Source organism: Mobula birostris, chromosome 15 (genome assembly GCF_030028105.1).
Source record: "Mobula birostris isolate sMobBir1 chromosome 15, sMobBir1.hap1, whole genome shotgun sequence".
Classification (NCBI taxonomy): Eukaryota; Metazoa; Chordata; class Chondrichthyes; order Myliobatiformes; family Myliobatidae; genus Mobula; species Mobula birostris.
In genome coordinates this window covers 50,523,500-50,541,985 of record NC_092384.1, presented here as the reverse complement: position 1 = coordinate 50,541,985, position 18,486 = coordinate 50,523,500, and the positions used below count along the sequence as shown (strand labels likewise).

General features: G+C 41.0%; 1 protein-coding gene across 1 annotated transcript in view; it reads left to right on the top strand.

Annotated features, from left to right (window-relative positions):
* Positions 1-4,326: 4,326 nt before the first annotated feature.
* dbndd1 (dysbindin domain containing 1) overlaps positions 4,327-18,486 on the top strand; it is a 30,055-nt gene continuing 15,895 nt past the window's right edge. Inside the window, exons 1-2 of the mRNA XM_072279181.1 lie at positions 4,327-4,578; positions 17,468-17,605. Of these exons, the coding sequence (XP_072135282.1) occupies positions 4,548-4,578; positions 17,468-17,605 (169 nt within the window). The 5' untranslated portion in view covers positions 4,327-4,547. The remainder of the gene's footprint in view (positions 4,579-17,467; positions 17,606-18,486) is intronic.

Genomic DNA, 18,486 nt, shown 5'->3' with positions numbered 1-18,486 from the left:
TCCCCTCCCTGTCTTTTGCCCACTCACCTGACTCTCTGCCTGGATACCTCACCTCTCTGCCTGCTCACCCAGCCTGGATACCCTGCCTGTATTGCTGAAGTCTTACTGCAGGAGCAAGACCGGAGCCTTGTTAGGTCAAGATAAGGAACTGTCTTTCGTTGTGTGGAATTGTCTCTCTGTGTCTACGCCTTCGCTAGGTGGGTCCGACCGTTTGCTGCCACCTTGTATTGGGATCTATCTCTTCATGTTCAGTGTTCTGTGTGTACGGGGTCTTTCTTTTTTTTATGTTAAATTTAAAATGGCTTCTTTGTTATGTTATACTGGGGAATGCTTCTTTGTTATGTTAAATGCTGAGAAAGTCTCTAACTAGACATTTGCTTGGGTTAATACAGATAGCAGGGTGCTATTTGCCAATGGGTGGTCATGTATCGTTTTGTTTTCGGATGATAATGCTGTATCATATGACTGGGAACGGGGTTTTGACGGGGAGTCAGAGGAGAGACGGGGAGGACGGCGGACGTGCGGAAAGGCTCCGGTCGATCACTCCGGGTGGTCCCGAGCCGTGAGTCGACAGGATCCGGGTGGTCGTCAGGAATTTACTGAGCTCCAACGGTTGTGCACGAAGAACTTGGACTTTGATAAGTCTTGGCGCCTTTTTTTTCATTACTTCCTTTTCTGTATCGAATTTATATTAATGTCATAGAATTAGTAATATCTATAAAGTGTACTTGGTAAAACATACTGGGTGTGCTGGCTGATGATTGATGTTTGGGATTGATTCGGGCGGCAACTGACTCCATGGGAAGCGTTGAGACAGGTGCTGGGTGGGATATCCCCTAGACATATACGAGCCAATATAACTGAGCATTACATGTGTATGAGTCCCGGCCCTACGTCCTGTTCCCATGGAGGGGTCCCGGCTCTGTGTTATGTGTATGAGTCCCGGCCCTACGTACTGTTCCCATGGAGGGGTCCCAGCTCTGTGTTCCGTGCTCCTGTCTCTTCTAGTCCAAGGCTCCATGCTCCTGAAGGCCCTCGTCCAGTCCGTGCCTAGTCCAGTCCTATCCGAGTCCTGTCCATGTGCCTTTACCTGTCCTTGTGTCTCACCCTACCCAGGAGTTCCACACCCAAGCCATGTCTAGTCCTGTAGCCTCGTCTTGTCCTCGCCTGATTCTGGAGTTTGAGCATGAGTCAAGTCCCAGGTTCTGAGTCCTTGCCCAGTCTCTGGCTCAGAGTCCATACCCAAGCCTCGAAGTACCCTAGACCCAAGACCCAAGACCCCAGCCTGTCTCCAAGCTCAAGCCTCAAGACCAAGACCCCAACTTGTCTCCAAGCAAAAGCCTCTAGACCAAGACCCCAGCCTGCAGGCCTCAAGACCAGGACCCCAGCCTGTCTCCAAGCTCAAGCCTCAAGACCCCAGCCTGTCTCCAAGCCTCAAGCCTCAAGACCGCAAGCCTGTCTCCAAGCCTCAAGCCTCAAGACCCCAGCCTCCAGTCCTGCAGTCATGTCATGTCCATACCTGGTTCTGGGGCCCAAGCCCGAGGCAAGACCCAGGTTCTGGGTACTTGTCCAGTTTCTGGCTCGGGGTCCAACCTCTAGTCTGCGTTCTTGTCCCGGCTCCTTGTCTATATCTTGTCACGTCCCTACTCTAGTCAAGGCCTACTCCTTGTACTTCAGTGTCTGTGTCTTGCATTTGGGTACATTCCCAGCACCCCATTGTGACATACGGCCACTCAGCTGGCCCGGAAAATGGCTGAATCCATACCGCAAAGACAGCTCTGACTACTGACGGCAAGGCTCCATGAAGCGATGGTTCTCCAACGCAGCCTAAAGATGGCAAGTGGCCACTCTAGCCTTCCACTGGCAGGTTGCTCCCAGGGAATCTTGACAAGATGAACCAGCAGCCCACACTTGGCCCCAAGGCTACTTATATTTCCAAGCCCCAAGATGGGAATCAGGTGCCTATGATTAACCCAACCGAAACAAGGGACAGCCGGAAGACCCAAAGTCCTGAGTCCACGGACCGGACCGTGAACCGGAATGCGGACTTCACGGACTGGACCATGACAGAAATCTGATAGGAGAAGTCAGCAGACATGGAAGAAAGGGGAGGAGGGGCACCAGAGGAAGGTGATGGGTGATTAGCAAATGAGAAGGGGTGAGAGGGGAACCAGAAATGGGAATGGATAAAGAGAGAAGGGGGGAGCTGAAATTACCTGAAGTTAGAGAAATTGGCGTTTATTCAATCAGCCTGGAGGCTATCCAGACAGAATATGAGATGTTCCTCCTCGAACCTGAGTGTGGCCTCATCAGGCAGTAGAGAAGCCAGGGGCTGTGGTAATCATATTGATTAACATATTTGCCATTGAAAACATTCATTTGATTAACCTTTACTTCTGACATGTTATTTTACCAAAATCAGTACAATAATGTAAACCATTCTCTACAATAATGTTCTCATTTGTGAACCTTAAATATAAAAGTGGGGAGAGAAGGAATATATACCGTCATGAACACATCTATACTATCACTTCTATAAATGCTGTTTGTTGGGCTGAATGTTTCCAACCTTCTCTGTTTTTGGTTGCTACAACCAGCGAGGCTTTTTCATCCCGTCATGTCCTTTGATTCCACTCCCACCTTAGTTTATTCTAGAACCACTGGGACCTTACTGTGCATGATGAGTTTGGGTCAGTATTGGTGTGTTGGGTCCAAGTCAGGTTAGGTTGAGCCATGTCATGCCCTTATGGCCTGGCTCAGTACTGTGTCTGGATCCTGATGACCTGCTCAGTACCTTCACTAAAGTAGGATGTTTGAAAAGATATAATTATTGGAGCTGTTGAGAGTATGTTTGTGTTATTGATCAAGAGTTCTTTTTTCATCCTCAAACAGAACCATACTATGTTTGGGATTGTTGTATTTATAGTGACGTTTGACTTGGATCTGGTATGAAAAATATTGTAGGAATTTGGGGCCAGGTTGAGTCAGGTCTTGTTACCTCCAGATTGACAATTCCAGTATGCTATCTGCTGGATGGATCCTTTGTCCTGCACTCTGCAATCTTAACATCCAAAAACTTCAGCCTCATGCTTATTCACAGCAAGTCCCCTTCTTTTATCGTTCCTGTGTTTCCTGACCTAAATTAATTTATGGTTAAACAGTGCCTCTTTTTAAAAATTCATATCCCCGTCATCAAATCCCTCCATGAGCTTTGCCCACTCCCCTTGGTAGCTAATTGTAGCCACTCCACCATTAACAGCTGCACCCTCAGCTGCCAAGTCCCCAGGTTTTGGAATTCTGTCCCTCAACCTCCCTATATGTTCCTAACACCTTTATTAATTTCCTAAAGCCTCCTCTTTTTTGACCAAGTTTTTTGTTTATATGTTAAGTAGATACCAAATTGTATTTTCTAATATCCTGCTAATGTTGCACATTGCTTAAGAAATAAAATTTGTAAATAGTCGCAAAGGACATTTCCTTGTATTTTTTCACTGACATATTTTGAATAAATTAACGTCTAGACTCAGGGGCCACTCCCCTCTGCTCCCCATAAGCTTTTTTTATATAAATTGCTGATGTTATTGTTTCTGGTGGGCCGTTTACCTCTTGGATGTTCCTTTTGCTCAAAACGGGCTTGTATCTAAATGTGTTCCTGTACCTGACTACATATAAAACTGGCTAACTTATTCATTACAGTAGTTTTCATACAATCCACAAAAAACACAGCATTGCACTCTTGATTTTCTCCACCCTCTCTAGCGATCTCAGTCCCTTCATCTTTTACCCTCGCACGCCCCAGCCCAGCCCCATTCAATGTTACAGCACTGACCTTGATAAATGTTCGATATTTCTTTTAAAATGTTTTACTTGCTTCTCACATACAATATTTTACGTGAGGTGAGGTTTAATGATGAATAAAAGGTCAACCTCGGCTTGCACATTCCATGTAAGCATTTTCGTCAGAGAAAGCTCAAAAAATTGAAGCGACGAGGTTTTAACAAAAATCCCCGTGGGACAATACAACGCAAGATGGTGTAGTCCACATGAATTATTGAGGTAGTTTTAGTTTTACGTTGAAAGACTGATTGATAAACAAATTTTTTCTGTTTCCCTTTGTCACAGCGCTACATGACTAAATTGGTCTAGTCCTTTGTTAGGAATATGATTAAGAATTATGTAACGATTCATAGCGCCATTGAATGAGACATTGTGCTGAATGGTACACCCCACTCACAATTTCCCTATCTGGGCTAGCTGCCAGACGGTGTCTGCAGTCTCTTATCCTCATTTGCAATGCAATGCTTACTTTGCACTGTAATCTCCCAATTTGCAATGTGATATGCTTGCATTGCATTGTTTTTGGTGTGTGTGTGCTGGTGCAATGCTCAGATTTTTGAGATGAGATGCTGGCTCTGAGACCAGGGTGGTGTTAAATTTTGGTGCTACAGCTGTTTCTTTTTTTACGCGTTCGCCTTTCTCTCCCGTTTTCTCTTCCCCTCTGATGGTGTGGAGTTTGCAGGAAGGTGGAAGCTAGTCCAACTGTCTGGATGGAGAAACAAGGAGGGGCAGTAGCTCAGGGTAAGCAAAATCTTACACACAAAAAAGTTAACCCTTTGTAACTCAAGGATCTTTGTAACCTGCAGCATTGAATGTGTACATCATGTCTTATTTCTGAGTAGTGATATTCACCAAAATTGTATTTTTGTATTTATTAAGAATAAGTCAAAAAGTATTTATAGACCATTTGAACTGGAAAGGATCGCCCGACCAGAATGGAGGGAGGGTTGTATTTTTTTCATGTACAATCATCACACAAAAACTACTCGCAAACTTCCATTCTTTGTCTAACATTCTTTGTATAACATGCTAAATGTTTCGATAATCAATATTTTTGTGATGTTTTCCAGCAGAGAAAATCGCCTTATACAGGTCTCATCTAAAACTTTTTGAATATTACACTTAATTCAGCTCTTTACTATTTCCTCACCGTTTGTAACTGATACACCCATTGGGAGGTACATATGTGCACGTTATATGGCGTTATTGTATTATATCTTTAGAATTTTTACATTAATATTTTATTAAATGCAGCTTAAATCTGTTTTTAAACACTGAATTAATTACATTAATTTTGGCAGAACACACGAATAAAAAATCGGTGGGAGAGACGCGATGTTATTTTATATAACCATTTTGATTCACATTCTTTCCCTTGAAGCCGAACAATGCTTCAATGATCTTGTACTTTGCCCTTTTTCACATGTGAACTTTCAATAAGAATAGCATAAATTGTTTAACCAGTTGGAGAATGACAGCTGAATCAAATTCTATCTTTACCTCGCTTCCAGGCAGGTGCATTTCAAGAATCTCATACAACATTAGCTAACTTATTTTCCAACCCTTTAACCAAGGAGCACCAAGGCTAATTGTACTCATTCTAAAATCCCTTTTCTACCTGATTCATATACAGTCTTAAGTTACTAGTCGTATTTTAACCCACTATTTCTGCAGCAGGGTGGCGGGAAATGTGTTGTGAATGTGTTCACTGATTGCTGATGGGGATTTAGGAAAACTGGGTTTAACCAGGTCCTTGTCTCCCATATGATCACACAGAGGATTTTTTTTTACCTCGTCATTGGATCAACCAATGTACAGGGAAATCTATTCCAATACCGACAGCTCAAAAAAGGGAAGTCAAGGCAATCTGATTAGTTCACTATGCCTAATATTCTATCATTGTATTCACGTTCAGCACATCAGGTGAATTCAGTCAAATCTTGGCTTTGTAACTGCTCACAGATGTAGGTGAGATAGAGTTGAAGTGGTTATTTCCACAGTATTTGCTTCATCAGAGCTGAATGCTTATACAGAAATGCTGTTGAGTAAAATTTTGCTTGTATCTTTCACAGCACAATCTATGTGTTATTCTTTATCAGGTCTACAAACACTCTGTAGATAAGAATAGCACGTAGATTGAGCTCTGTGAAAGATAGAAGCAGAATTTTACTCAACAGCATTACTGTATAAGCATCTGCTCTGATGAAGCAAATACTGTGGAAATAACTGCTTCAACTCTATCTCACTTACATCTGTGAGCAGTTACAAAGCCAAGATTTGACTGAATTCATCTGATGTGCTGAACGTGAATACAATTATAGAATATTAGGCATTGTTATACCAACTGCTTATTAAGTCTTTAGACAGAATGAATATAAATTCTGACTTATTCGGAAATATAAGAATACAGTGAAGTTACTTTGCTGATAATGGGATATTATTTTGAAATACATTTTTTTATTTAGCTGCATTCTCAAATATTGCAGTTATCAACAAAAAAAGCTGCAGTGAAAAACACTAATGATTTACAAATTAACCAAAAACATAGAAATGTTTGAAAAAATCAAACATTTTGGAATAAATTTGAACTCGGCTGGCAAGTGAAGGAGGGGTGGGTGCGGGAGGGGGAGGAGAGGATGAAGTAAAAGCTGGGAAGTGATAGGTAGAAGGGGAAAAAGATAAAGAAGGAATCTAATAGGAGAGAACAGTGGACTGTGGAAGAAAGGGAAGCCGGAGGAGAATCCGAGGGAGGTGTTGAGCAAGTGAGGAGAAGAGAAAGGGCGAGAGCATAACCAGAATGGGGAATGGAAAAAGAGAAAGGGCAAGAGGAATTGCCGGAAGTTCATGCCATTAGGTTAGAGGCTACCTAAACAGAATATGATGTGATTCTCTTACAAGCTGAGTTTGGCCTCATTGTGGTAGTAGAGTATCATTCCCATTCTGACATGCCTGCCCATACTCTCCCAGCGTGTTATTTATAAATGTTCCCCTGCCATTAATGTTTGTCAGTAATATCCTTACTTACTTTCCCAGGAGGCTTCCAGCTAGCCAAACTTCACAAACTATAATAAACTGCATGTAGAGGTTATACACTTTCAGCATCGGCATCTCCCTTGATTTCTTTGTTGTTGCTGTAAATGACAGTACTGTGCAGAAGTCTTAGATATATATATGAGAGAGAGAGGTATAGTGGCTAAGACTATTGCATAGTACTGTAGTAATTTTATGTATTGCACTGTACTGCTGTCACAAAAAAAAATCCATGTCATATGTGAATGGTGATAAACCTGATTCTGATATGGCTGTCTCTTGTGGACTGAGAGCGGGAAGGGAGCAGGGACAGGAGAATCATTGTTGGGAAAAGGAGAAGGGAGAGGTAGAGTGTGGGAAGCACCAGAGAATCATTCTATAATGATCAATAAACCAATCGTTTGCAATTAAATGACCTTGCCTGTTATCTCATCCTCTGCTCCGGCAGAGCTTCTCTGCCAGCTGTCCCACACCCCTCCCATGGTGCTCCACTGTGGCTATTCCCAATATTTTTTGCTCCTGCCAGATTTACAAACCCGCTTTCCGCTCCACGTTGACGAATATAGTACTGTGCAAAAGTCTTAGGCACCCTATATATGCTAAAGACTTCTGCACAGGACTGTATATACAGTGGATTCTGGTTAGTTGCAACACATCAGGACCAGTACATTTTGGCCCAATTTAGTAGCTGCCCAATTAGCCAGAGTTTAATGGAAATAGTTAAAAAGGACAAACTCAGCAATAAGTTATGTATTTAAATGAATACAGAACAAATTAGAACACTTCCAATACTACTACAGTAGTACAAAACTGTATTAGTTCCTAATATTTATCAACGGAGGAATTCATCCAGTGTACACTGCTGTGTTTTTTTAATTAGCTGTATATGAACAAAATCAGTGCAGGCGCCTAGTGCAGATAATAGACTGTCTTCATACAATGCATCCTTCAAATCTTCATTTTTATTGTAACATTCAAAATGATTTGTCAATACCTTCAAATTCTTTGTAGTACCTAGTTTGTCGAAGTAGTGAAATAGTTTTATTTTCACTCCCAGTGTTTCTGACATCTCCAAGCCTGAATGCTTGAAACTGTAGGGAGCAAAACTGTTCAGTGTTGTCTTAATGTCTATTTCTCTCAGACTATCAGTGAGAAAAGTCACTGTGTTTTGAACACAAATACACACAAATGAAGCTATTTATAAACTGTTCCTTCTAAGCAGGGTGTAGTGTCTAACAGCCACACAAAGGTACATGACTGATGCTTGTTAGAAACTGTTTGTCTGCTGCCCCAATTACAGTAAGTGGCATAGTGTCCCAAATAAACAAAGGGAATCCCAGCAATTATCTCAATTAATTTTTGTTTTTTTTAAGAGTTGCCATAAATAAACGGTTGCCCTGATTAACTGATGGCACAATTAATCAGAATCCACTGCAGTTTGGCTGAAAATATTACAGGCCTAATTGGCAAAGTATTGGAATATAATTCTGAGCTAAAGCACAGGAATTAGGAAAGAAATTAATACCTGCCACATTCAAAAGACCATCTGCAAGACACTTAAATAAATTTATAAGAAGATTATTGCAAAGATCAATAGTTCATAAATATTTAATTCTTTAAATAACTGCTTTTTTTGGCATTAAGGGTGTCTCGAGTAGGATTAATTATGTATACATCTGCTAACATCACCATATTATTTCAGAGTAAGAAAGACCAATAGGGAAAAGGGACAAAGTTTAAACCATCAAAAGAAATTTCACAGAGTTGATTGTTAGTGCTGTATTGATGGAATGACTAGAGGTGTTCTACAGGGGTCAGTGTTGGGACTGCTTTATTTCACAATTGATATTAAAGATTTAGATGATGGAATTGATGGTTTTGTGGCTAAGTTTGCTGACAATACAAAGGTCGGTGGAGTGATACATGGCGCTGAGGAAGCAGGGAATCTAGAAAAGGTGTTGGGCAGATTAGGAGAATGTGCAAAAAGTGGCAGATGGAATACAGGGTAAGGAAGCGTATAGTTATGCACTTTGGTAGAAGGAATTACAGCGTAGACTATTTTGTAAATAGGGAGAGATTTCAGAAATTGGAGTGCAATGGAACTTGAGAGTTCTTATGCTGGATTCCCTGAAGGTTACCTTGCAGGTTGAGTCAGTATTAAGGAAGGCAAATACAATATTTGCATTCGTTTCAAGAAGATTAGAATATAAAAGGATGTAATGCTGAGAATTTATAAGGCATTGGTCAGACCACATTTGGAGTATTGTGAGCAGTGTTGGGCCCTGTATCTAAGAAAGGATGTGTTGGCGTTGGAGAGTGTCCAGAGGAGGTTCATGTAATGACCCTGGCAAAGAAAGGGTTAATGTTTGAGGAGTGTTTGGTGGCTCTGGGCCTGTATTCACTGGAATTTAGAAGAATTGGTTGGGGGCGGGGGGATTCCATTTTAACCTATCGAATATTGAAATGCCTAGATGGAGTGGGCATGGTGAGGACATTTTCAATAGTGGGAGAATCTAGGACCAGAGGGCACAACCTCAGAACAGAAGGAATTGTCATTCAAACAGAGGTGGTGTATCTGTGGAATTCATTGCCACAGTTGGCTGCAGAGGTTAATATATATAAAGCAGAGGTTGATAGTTTCTTGATTAGTATGGGGCATCAAAGGTTACAGGGAGAAGGCAGGAGAGTGGGATTGAGAAAGAAAATAAATCAGCCACGATAGAATGGTGGAGCAGACTCGATACAGTGAATGGCCTAATCCTGCTCCTATGTCTTATGGTCTTATAAGCTTTAAATTGAAGCTGAGGTTGGCGGTAAATTTGAGGTTAATAAAAAGGGAATAGTTATAGGGGGCCTCAGTTCATTATAATTACAGTGGCATGAGAGAAGAACTGGCCAAAGTTGACTGGAAAGGGACACTGGTGGGAAGGATGGCAGAGCAGCAGTGGCTGGAGTTTGTGCGAGGTGAGGAAGGTGCAAGACAGGTATATTCCAAAGAAGAAGAAATTTTCGAATGGAAAAAGGATGCAACCGTGGGTGACAAGAGAAGTCAAAGCCAAAGTTAAAGCAAAGGAGAGGGCATACAAGGAAGCAAAAATTTGTGGGAAGACAGAGGATTGGGAAGTTTTTAAAAGCTTACAAAAGGAAACTAAGAAGGTCATTAAGAGGGAAAAGATGAACTATGAAAGGAAGCTAGCAAATAATAACAAAGAGGATACTAAAAGCTTTTACAGGTATATAAAGAGTAAAAGACAGGGGAGAGTGGATATAGGACCGATAGAAAATGATGCTGGAGAAATTGTAATGGGAGACAAGGAGATGGCGGAGGAACTGAACGAGTATTTTGCATCAGTCTTCACTGAGGAAGACATCAGCAGTATACCGGACACTCAGGGGTGGCAGGGAAGAGAAGTGTGCGTAGTCACAATTACGACAGAGAAAGTACTCAGGAAGCTGAATAGTCTAAAGGTAGATAAATCTCCCAGACCAGATGGAATGCACCCTCGTGTTCTAAAGGAAGTAGCTGTGGAGATTGCGGAGGCATTAGCGATGATCTTTCAAAAGTCGATAGATTCTGGCATGGTTCTGGAGGACTGGAATATTGCAAATGTCACTGCGCTATTTAAGAAGGGGGCAAGGAAGCAAAAAGGAAATTATAGACCTGTTAGCTTGACGTCGGTGGTTGGGAAGTTGTTGGAGTCGATTGTCAAGGATGATGTTACAGAGTACCTGGAGGCATATGACAAGATAGGCAGAACTCAGCAGGGATTCCTTAAAGGAAAATCCTGCCTGACAAACCTATTACAATTTTTTGAGGAAATTACAAGTAGGCTAGACAAGGGAGATACAGTGGATGTTGTATATTTGGATTTGCAGAAGGCCTTTGACAAGGTGCCACACATGAGGCTACTTAACAAGATAAGAGCCCATGGAATTACGGGAAAGTTACATACGTGGATAGAGCGTTGGCTGATTGGCAGGAAACAGAAAGTGAGAATAAAGGGATCTTATTCTGGTTGGCTGCCGGTTACCAGTGGTGTTCCACAGGGGTCTGTGTTGGGGCCGCTTCTTTTTACATTGTGCATCAGCGATTTAGATTATGGAATAGATGGCTTTGTGGCTAAGTTTGCTGATGATACAAAGATAGGTGGAGGGACCAGTAGTGCTGAGGAAACGGAGAGTCTGCAGAGAGACTTGGATAGATTGGAAGAATGGGCAAAGAAGTGGCAAATGAAATACAATGTTGGAAAGTGTATGGTTATGCACTTGGCAGAAGAAATAAAAGGGCAGACTATTATTTAAATGGGGAGTGAATACAAAGTTCTGAGAAGCAACGGGACTTGGGAGTCCTCGTACAGGATACGCTTAAGGTTAACCTCCAGGTTGAGTCAGTGGTGAAGAAGGCGAATGCAATGTTGGCATTCATTTCTAGAAGAATAGAGTATAGGAGCAGGGATGTGATGTTGAGGCTCTATAAGGCGCTGGTGAGACCTCACTTGGAGTACTGTGGGCAGTTTTGGTCTCCTTATTTAAGAAAGGATGTGCTGATGTTGGAGAGGGTATAGAGAAGATTCACTAGAATGATTCCGGGAATGAGAGGGTTAACATATGAGGAACATTTGTCCGCTCTTGGACTGTATTCCTTGGAGTTTAGAAGAATGAGGAGAGACCTCATAGAAACATTTCGAATGTTGAAAGGCACGGACAGAGTGGATGTGGCAAAGTTGTTTCCCATGGTGGGGGAGTCTAGTACGAGAGGGCATGAATTAAGGATTGGAGGGCGCCCATTCAGAACAGAGATGCAAAGAAATTTTTTCAGCCAGAGGGTGGTGAATCTGTGGAATTTGTTGCCACGGGCAGCAGTGGAGGCCAAGTCATTGGGTGTATTTAAGGCAGAGATTGATAGGTATCTGAGTAGCCAGGGCATCAAAGGTTATGGTGAGAAGGCGGGGGAGTGGGACTAAATGGTAGAATGGATCAGCTCATGATAAAATGGCGAAGCAGACTCGATGGGTCAAATGGCCGATTTCTGCTCCTTTGTCTTATGGTCTTATAATCTTTCATTGAGCACCCCGGTATACCTAGCCTGTGATGCAAGGATTAAGCAATAAGTAGTGAAAAATCGAGACAAGAGATAGATTTGGCAGTCTACAAAGTGGAACATTTTCTGAGTAGATTCTTTCATTATCTATTATACCACTGAGAAATCTCTTGAGATTTGCTACAATAGCTCTCACTTCATTATGGACCAAGGAATGGAGAGCTTACCGACTATGATTAAAGACTCCTCCCACCTTCTTACTCAGACTTCTCATCTTTTTTCTTCAGCCCTGAGGAAGTGTCTCTGCTCGAAACATCGACTGTTTACTCTTTTCCATAGATGCTGCTGGGCCTGTTGAGTTCCTCCAGCATTTTGTGTGTGTGTTGCTTGGATGTCCAGCACCTGCAGATTTTCTCTTGTTTTTGAAGTTTAAAGAATTGATAACTGCTAGATTATCAATGGTGCATTTTGAGTTGTTAGGCAAGTCCTGTACAAAGATGTATCGTGGGAAGATCTGTCACTGAAGCACCAATTTACACTAATCCTGTTCTGTTTTTCATCAGCTCTTCTCCAGGTTTTATCACTCATCTGTACATTATAGGCAATTAATCTTCCAAATGCGTGACTTTGGGATGTTGGAGGAAGCCAGAGCACCCAAAGTAAACCCATGCAGGCAGATTCCACACAACAGCCGAGGTCAGGTTTGAACTTGGCACTATGGAGTCACCTGACTTACAGGGGAATAGGTTGGGATTTAGATCAATGAAATAGTCGAAAATGAAAATTTACAAATAAAGGGAATCTTGCTGTCTGTCACGTGGAAGGACAATGGTGATTCTCTTCTGCACTCTCTATTTTTGTGCTGACCGGAACTGCATGTAGTGTGGCCGAGAAAAAATTAAAGGTGAGAAAGGAATAGAGGAGTAAGGGGGAAAATGGGATTCACATGGATAGACATCTTAGTCAGCATGGACGAGCAGGGATCCAGGCCCTGAATCTGTGCTGTATCATTCTGAGTCCGTGGCTACAGAGAAGTCCATAGGTGAGATACTCACTTCTTTATCAGTGAAAAATAACAAATTAGGAATTCATTGGAAAATCTCCTTCCAACCAAAATAAGCTGTCAGAATGAAATTTCTTGATTTATGTATGCAATGTAGGATCTCATTCTTATTTGAATAACACTCCACCTGTGAATCTGCTGGGGTCATCTATTGTGGCTTCCTCTACATTGGTGAGACTCATCATAAATTGGGGGACCACTTTGTTGAGCAGCTCCACTCCATCTGTCAAAAACAGAACTTCCCTTTGGCCAAATATTTTAATTCCAATTCACATTCCCATTCTGGCATGTCAGATCATGGCCTCCTCTGGTGCCAAGATAAGGCATGCTTAGAGTGAAGGAGCAATACCTTATATTCTGTCTGGGTAGCCTCCAACCTGATGGCATGAATATTGATTTCTCTTTCTAATTTAACAAAAAAGTTCCCTTCCCTCCCCTCTTTTCCCCACTCTGGCCAATTGTCTCTTCTCAGCTGCCTGTCACCTCACCTTGGATCTCCTCCTCCTTCCCTTTCGCCAATGGTCCGCTCTCCTCTCCTATCAGATTCCTTCCTCTCTGCCTTTTATCTTTCCCACCCTCCTGGCTTCACCTATCACCTTCTAGCTATCCTCCTTCCCCTTCCCCCACCTTTTTATTCTGGAATCTCCCTCTTCCTTTCCAGTCCCGAAGAAGGGTCTTGACCCGAAACATTAGCTGTTTATGCACTTCCATAGATGCTGCTTGACCTGCTGGATTCCTCCAGCCTTTTGTGTGTGTGGACTTCTGTGTCAGTTCAGTTAATTGTGGAATGTGTGATGAATGGTGCGCTGCTATGTTGATGTAACATGGTGGATAACTCTGATAAACTAATACCAGCCACGCTGAGAACTGGACTGCACTTGTACAATTCTTTGATGAAACACAGCAATGTCAGAAGGTGGAAATGTACTGGATTTTTAACAAACAAAGAAGTTGGCGAAGTAGCATGCAGAATAACTCAATGGGAAATAAAAGCTTAGCTCTCCCAAAAAGTAGAAAGAAGCTGGATTAAAATAATAATGGTAGTGGTAAGAGTGGGGTGGGAAATAGATAGAATGACCTGACTTCTTGGCAGAAAGTGAGGAACAATGTCCTAAACTTCAGCTAAGAAGCTCTTGCTGGTCGAGCTACTCTGAAATCAAACAGGAGTACAACTCCAATCTATACCTGTATTTGAAGCTTGCTTTCATTGAAGAGAACTGGAGCAGTGTGTCTGCAGACTGGACTGTTCTGGAGGTGCCTGAAGTACTCTGCAGTGTGAATTTCAGAACTTGTGATGGTTTACTACACAACCTTTCCATCAGGTCCCTCTGGCTGAATGGTGAGTAGCAGAAAAGCTGCCAGAAGTAACCTTGCCAGTCCCATTCTGCCCAGAATGTACATAAAGAACTTGCTCTGGGCAATTTCAATGATCGCAGCCTTAGTTTTTTTTACTTACCACCTGACCCACACCTTACCTTCTCTCTGTTGTGGACCATTACAGGGACCATATGATTACAATGTAAAACACAGCAAATACTGGAAATCTGAAGTCAAAATAGAAATTGTTGGAATCAGCAGGTCAGGAAGCACCTGAGGAGAGAGGTATAGAGTTTCTAATCAGTGAAACAGAATTCACAACAAACTGATCAATAATCTTCATTCTGAAATGTTAACTGTTTATATCTCCACAGAAGCTGCCTGACTTACTTAGTATTTTCAGCATTTCCTGTTTTTACCACCATAAAATGAACATTTCAAACTAAATTTATAAAGAAAGTCACTTCAGTACATACAAGGGTGAATGAAACCTCACATATTTCCTTGTTGCTTTTGTAGGTGAGCATTTCCCATATACTACTTCTCCAGTGGCCACAGTACGGCTATTGGAAGCAGCTGACTTCCAGTACATCGAATTAATTATCACCTTATCGAACAGAGACTGGCCCAACGGCAGGTGGTCTTAAAACAATCAAGCTAGAAAGTACTTGCAGAGATTTAGTGCTCGAGGTCAGTGATTTAGTGTGTGCTCATATGGGGACTTGGAAAGACAGAATTAATAACCAGGGTTAGGAATTTTCACATCTTCAGTTTCCACTATTATTCCATCTTTTTAACATCTGGCCTTAACTGATCAAAGTACATCCTTTTATTTACATCAGGTAAACAAAAACTCTACTAATGTAAGTATACAGTAACCTGATTTATATATCTTTAACACAAATATAACTTCTCTCCACTAAACTGAAAGTATCAGAAATTATTATCAAGAAAACATTAGTGTCTATGTGGTGTCCTGACAAAGGGTCGCGGCCCGAAACGTCGACTGTACCTCTTCCTATAGATGCTGCCTGGCGTGCCGCGTTCACCAGCATTTTTTGTGTGTGTTGCTAGTTGCTATGTGTCTTATTTTTACAGATATGCTGTCAAATATCATGTACATTTCATATTTTCCCTTTCGATACTTGTATATTTCATATTTCCCTTTCAATACTATTAATGGTTATTTTCAATATGAATATCCTGCTGTATTTTATATATTTAACAAATAAATTACCTGCTGTGACACTAGATTACATTCAGAATATTGTTTTTAAAGGACTCAAATTTCAATTTAATCTGATAACTTTTGTTAAAATTAGAAACTTGCTCAATGTCTCTTATTAAACTGATATGTTTTACTGCAGAAGGCTGCTCTTATGCTTTTGTTATCTGTTTTATTTTTACCCAAGGTGGAACTCTATTAATATCTGATGAATTTTAATGTCTAGAGGAGCTCTAGTTGCACCAGAGGGGAAAAAATAGTATGACTTTACAATATTTTATAATGGAATTATTTTCCCATTTGTTCAGCAGATTTTGTTTATTTTTCTTTGTCTTAAATGAAAACATTTTTCTGTGGGTTTTGTGGAATCCTTTATTGTATGCATAATGACTGAAATATGAAAGGGTTCTATTTGATCTTTTCCTTCACGCCATGTAATGTAATTATTGGCAACACACCACTGCACTCTGTCTGCCAAATTGCCTATCAATATTTAATGAGTACTGGTTGAAAAATTAATTAAGTATCACCCTTATCAGACAGAGACAAGTCCAATGGTAGTTGCTTTATACAAATAATTTGCACAGTGAAATTTATGGACGCTCAGCATTCTTCTCACAAATACTGCACTCATATACACACGATCCTCTGTTTTGAATGCAAACATATACACTTTAGTATCTCCTCTAAAACTTGTTTCGTTAAAATCATTAGCAACACAGTTGGACTATATGTGTCACTGCACATGTAATATATGTTAGTCCAGATTTTTCAGCTTGCATTGGTTGCTGGCCTTGATTATGCTGCCCACAATGGACAAGGTGCACCAGCCACTGATTTTTCCCAGTTCTGACAAGATTTTGAATGTAGTTCCAGTCTGAGGAGTCTTGTGGCTCAAGGAATCATTGTTTTTCAAACTACATATCCCCACAGACACTAAGATTGGATTATAAACTCTTTGTACAGAGAGCAAAATCGGATTCTGTCACACATGGGATTATGTTCTTAAATATCAAGAATAAACCTCTTTTAAAAGTTATAATTTTAAAAATGTTAAGATGAAACTCGAACCATAAAATTAATTTTCTCGGGCAGACAGATTCAATAATAATTGTCGATTAATATTCTATTAAAAACTAAGTTAGAACACATTGAAGAAAACAACATCTTTGTGTTTTTCCAGCAAGAATGTGCAAACAAAAACACATTGCTTGCGTTGCAGACTGTAGCAGTGCATCATGTTAAGACTCAGGATGTCATTGACCGCACTGATGTTTTCTTGTGTTTAACTCTGCATGTGTGGGTGCCAGAATCTGCTGCTCACTTTACAAAGTACTGACCTAAAGCACTAAAGCCTTCATCACAAATGTAAATTTTAACTCATTTAAAATTAATTCTTCTTCATGCCACCAAGATCTGCAATGCATGAACACATTGACACAGACACAATCAAATACAGCTTTCTTCTCCTGGCCTTATAAACTTACAAGCAAGTACACTAGAAGTATACTAAACATGTGCCAGCCGGTGGTGTAGTGGCATCAGCACTAGACTTCGGGGTGAGAGGTCACAAGGTCAAAACCGATTGACTGCTTGCACGCTACCCATCTGTGCTGGTAAACACTCGGCCCTGTAAACAGAAGTCAAATGCTATAGGAACGGCAAAAATGCTGCCTGATGTATCACAAGACGCGGAAAGGAACGATACCCAACATGAACTGTGTACACAGGCACATGTTTGAGTGTGTATCTATGTATATTCTGCACATGTAGAAAATACATATTTGCATTTGGTATAAATAATAAAGATTGTAAATAAAGATGTTATACTAGAAATTATAAATAAAGCTTGGTAAACTAGAAACAGCTCTATGGGAATGATAGGTGAATTAAAATCCTGGCATATGATTTTTAAAAATGATATAATAACTTCATATACATTCTCCCAACTTAGGAGAGTACAACAAAAATAATCATAGTCCGAAGAAACCAAAGGATCATGAACAGTCAGAATCTCACATTCCCCCTGCAAATGAGGAGGATGGAATCCCAATTTCCACATCAGGATTACTGCAGGTGGTAGAACGAAGACGTATGTATCAACTGCTGTAATGTATCAACTAACTTGTCTGACTGCCTGAAATGTAGCCATGTATATCTTGAATCTGATTTATTGTAAGAGATACTGAAAGTCAGTCTGATTCACAATATCCTCCTGGTTCCAACTGAAAATATTAATTAACATTCTTGTTCATTGTAACCGTATAAACCATATAACAATTACAGCACAGAAACAGGCCATCTCGGCCCTTCTAGTCCGTGCCGAACTCTTACTCTCACCTAGTCCCACCGACCTGCACAGCCATAACCCTCCATTCCTTTCCTGTCCATATAGCTGTCCAATTTAACTTCAAATGACAACATCGAACCTGCCTCAACCACTTCTGCTGGAAGCTCGTTCCACACAGCTACCATTCTCTGAGTAAACATTACCCCTAAACTTTTGCCCTTTAACTCTCAACTCATGTCCTCTTGTTTGAATCTCTCCCACTCTCAATGGAAAAAACCTATCCACGTCAACTCTATCTATCCCCCTCATAATTTTAAATACCTCTATCAAGTCCCCCCTCAACCTTCTACGTTCCAAAGAATAAAGACCCAACTTGTTCAACCTTTCTCTGTAACTTAGGTGAAGAAACCCAGGTGATATTCTAGTAAATCTTCTCTGCACTCTCTCTATTTTGTTGACAACTTTTCTATAATTTGGTGACCAAAACTGTACACAATACTCCAAATTTGGCCTCACCAATGCCTTGTACAATTTCAACATTACATCCCAACTCCTATACTCAATGCTCTGACTTATAAAGGCCAGCATACCAAAAGATTTCTTCACCACCCTATCCACATGAGATTCCACCTTCAGGGAACTATGCACTATTATTCCTAGATCCCTCTGTTCTACTGCATTCT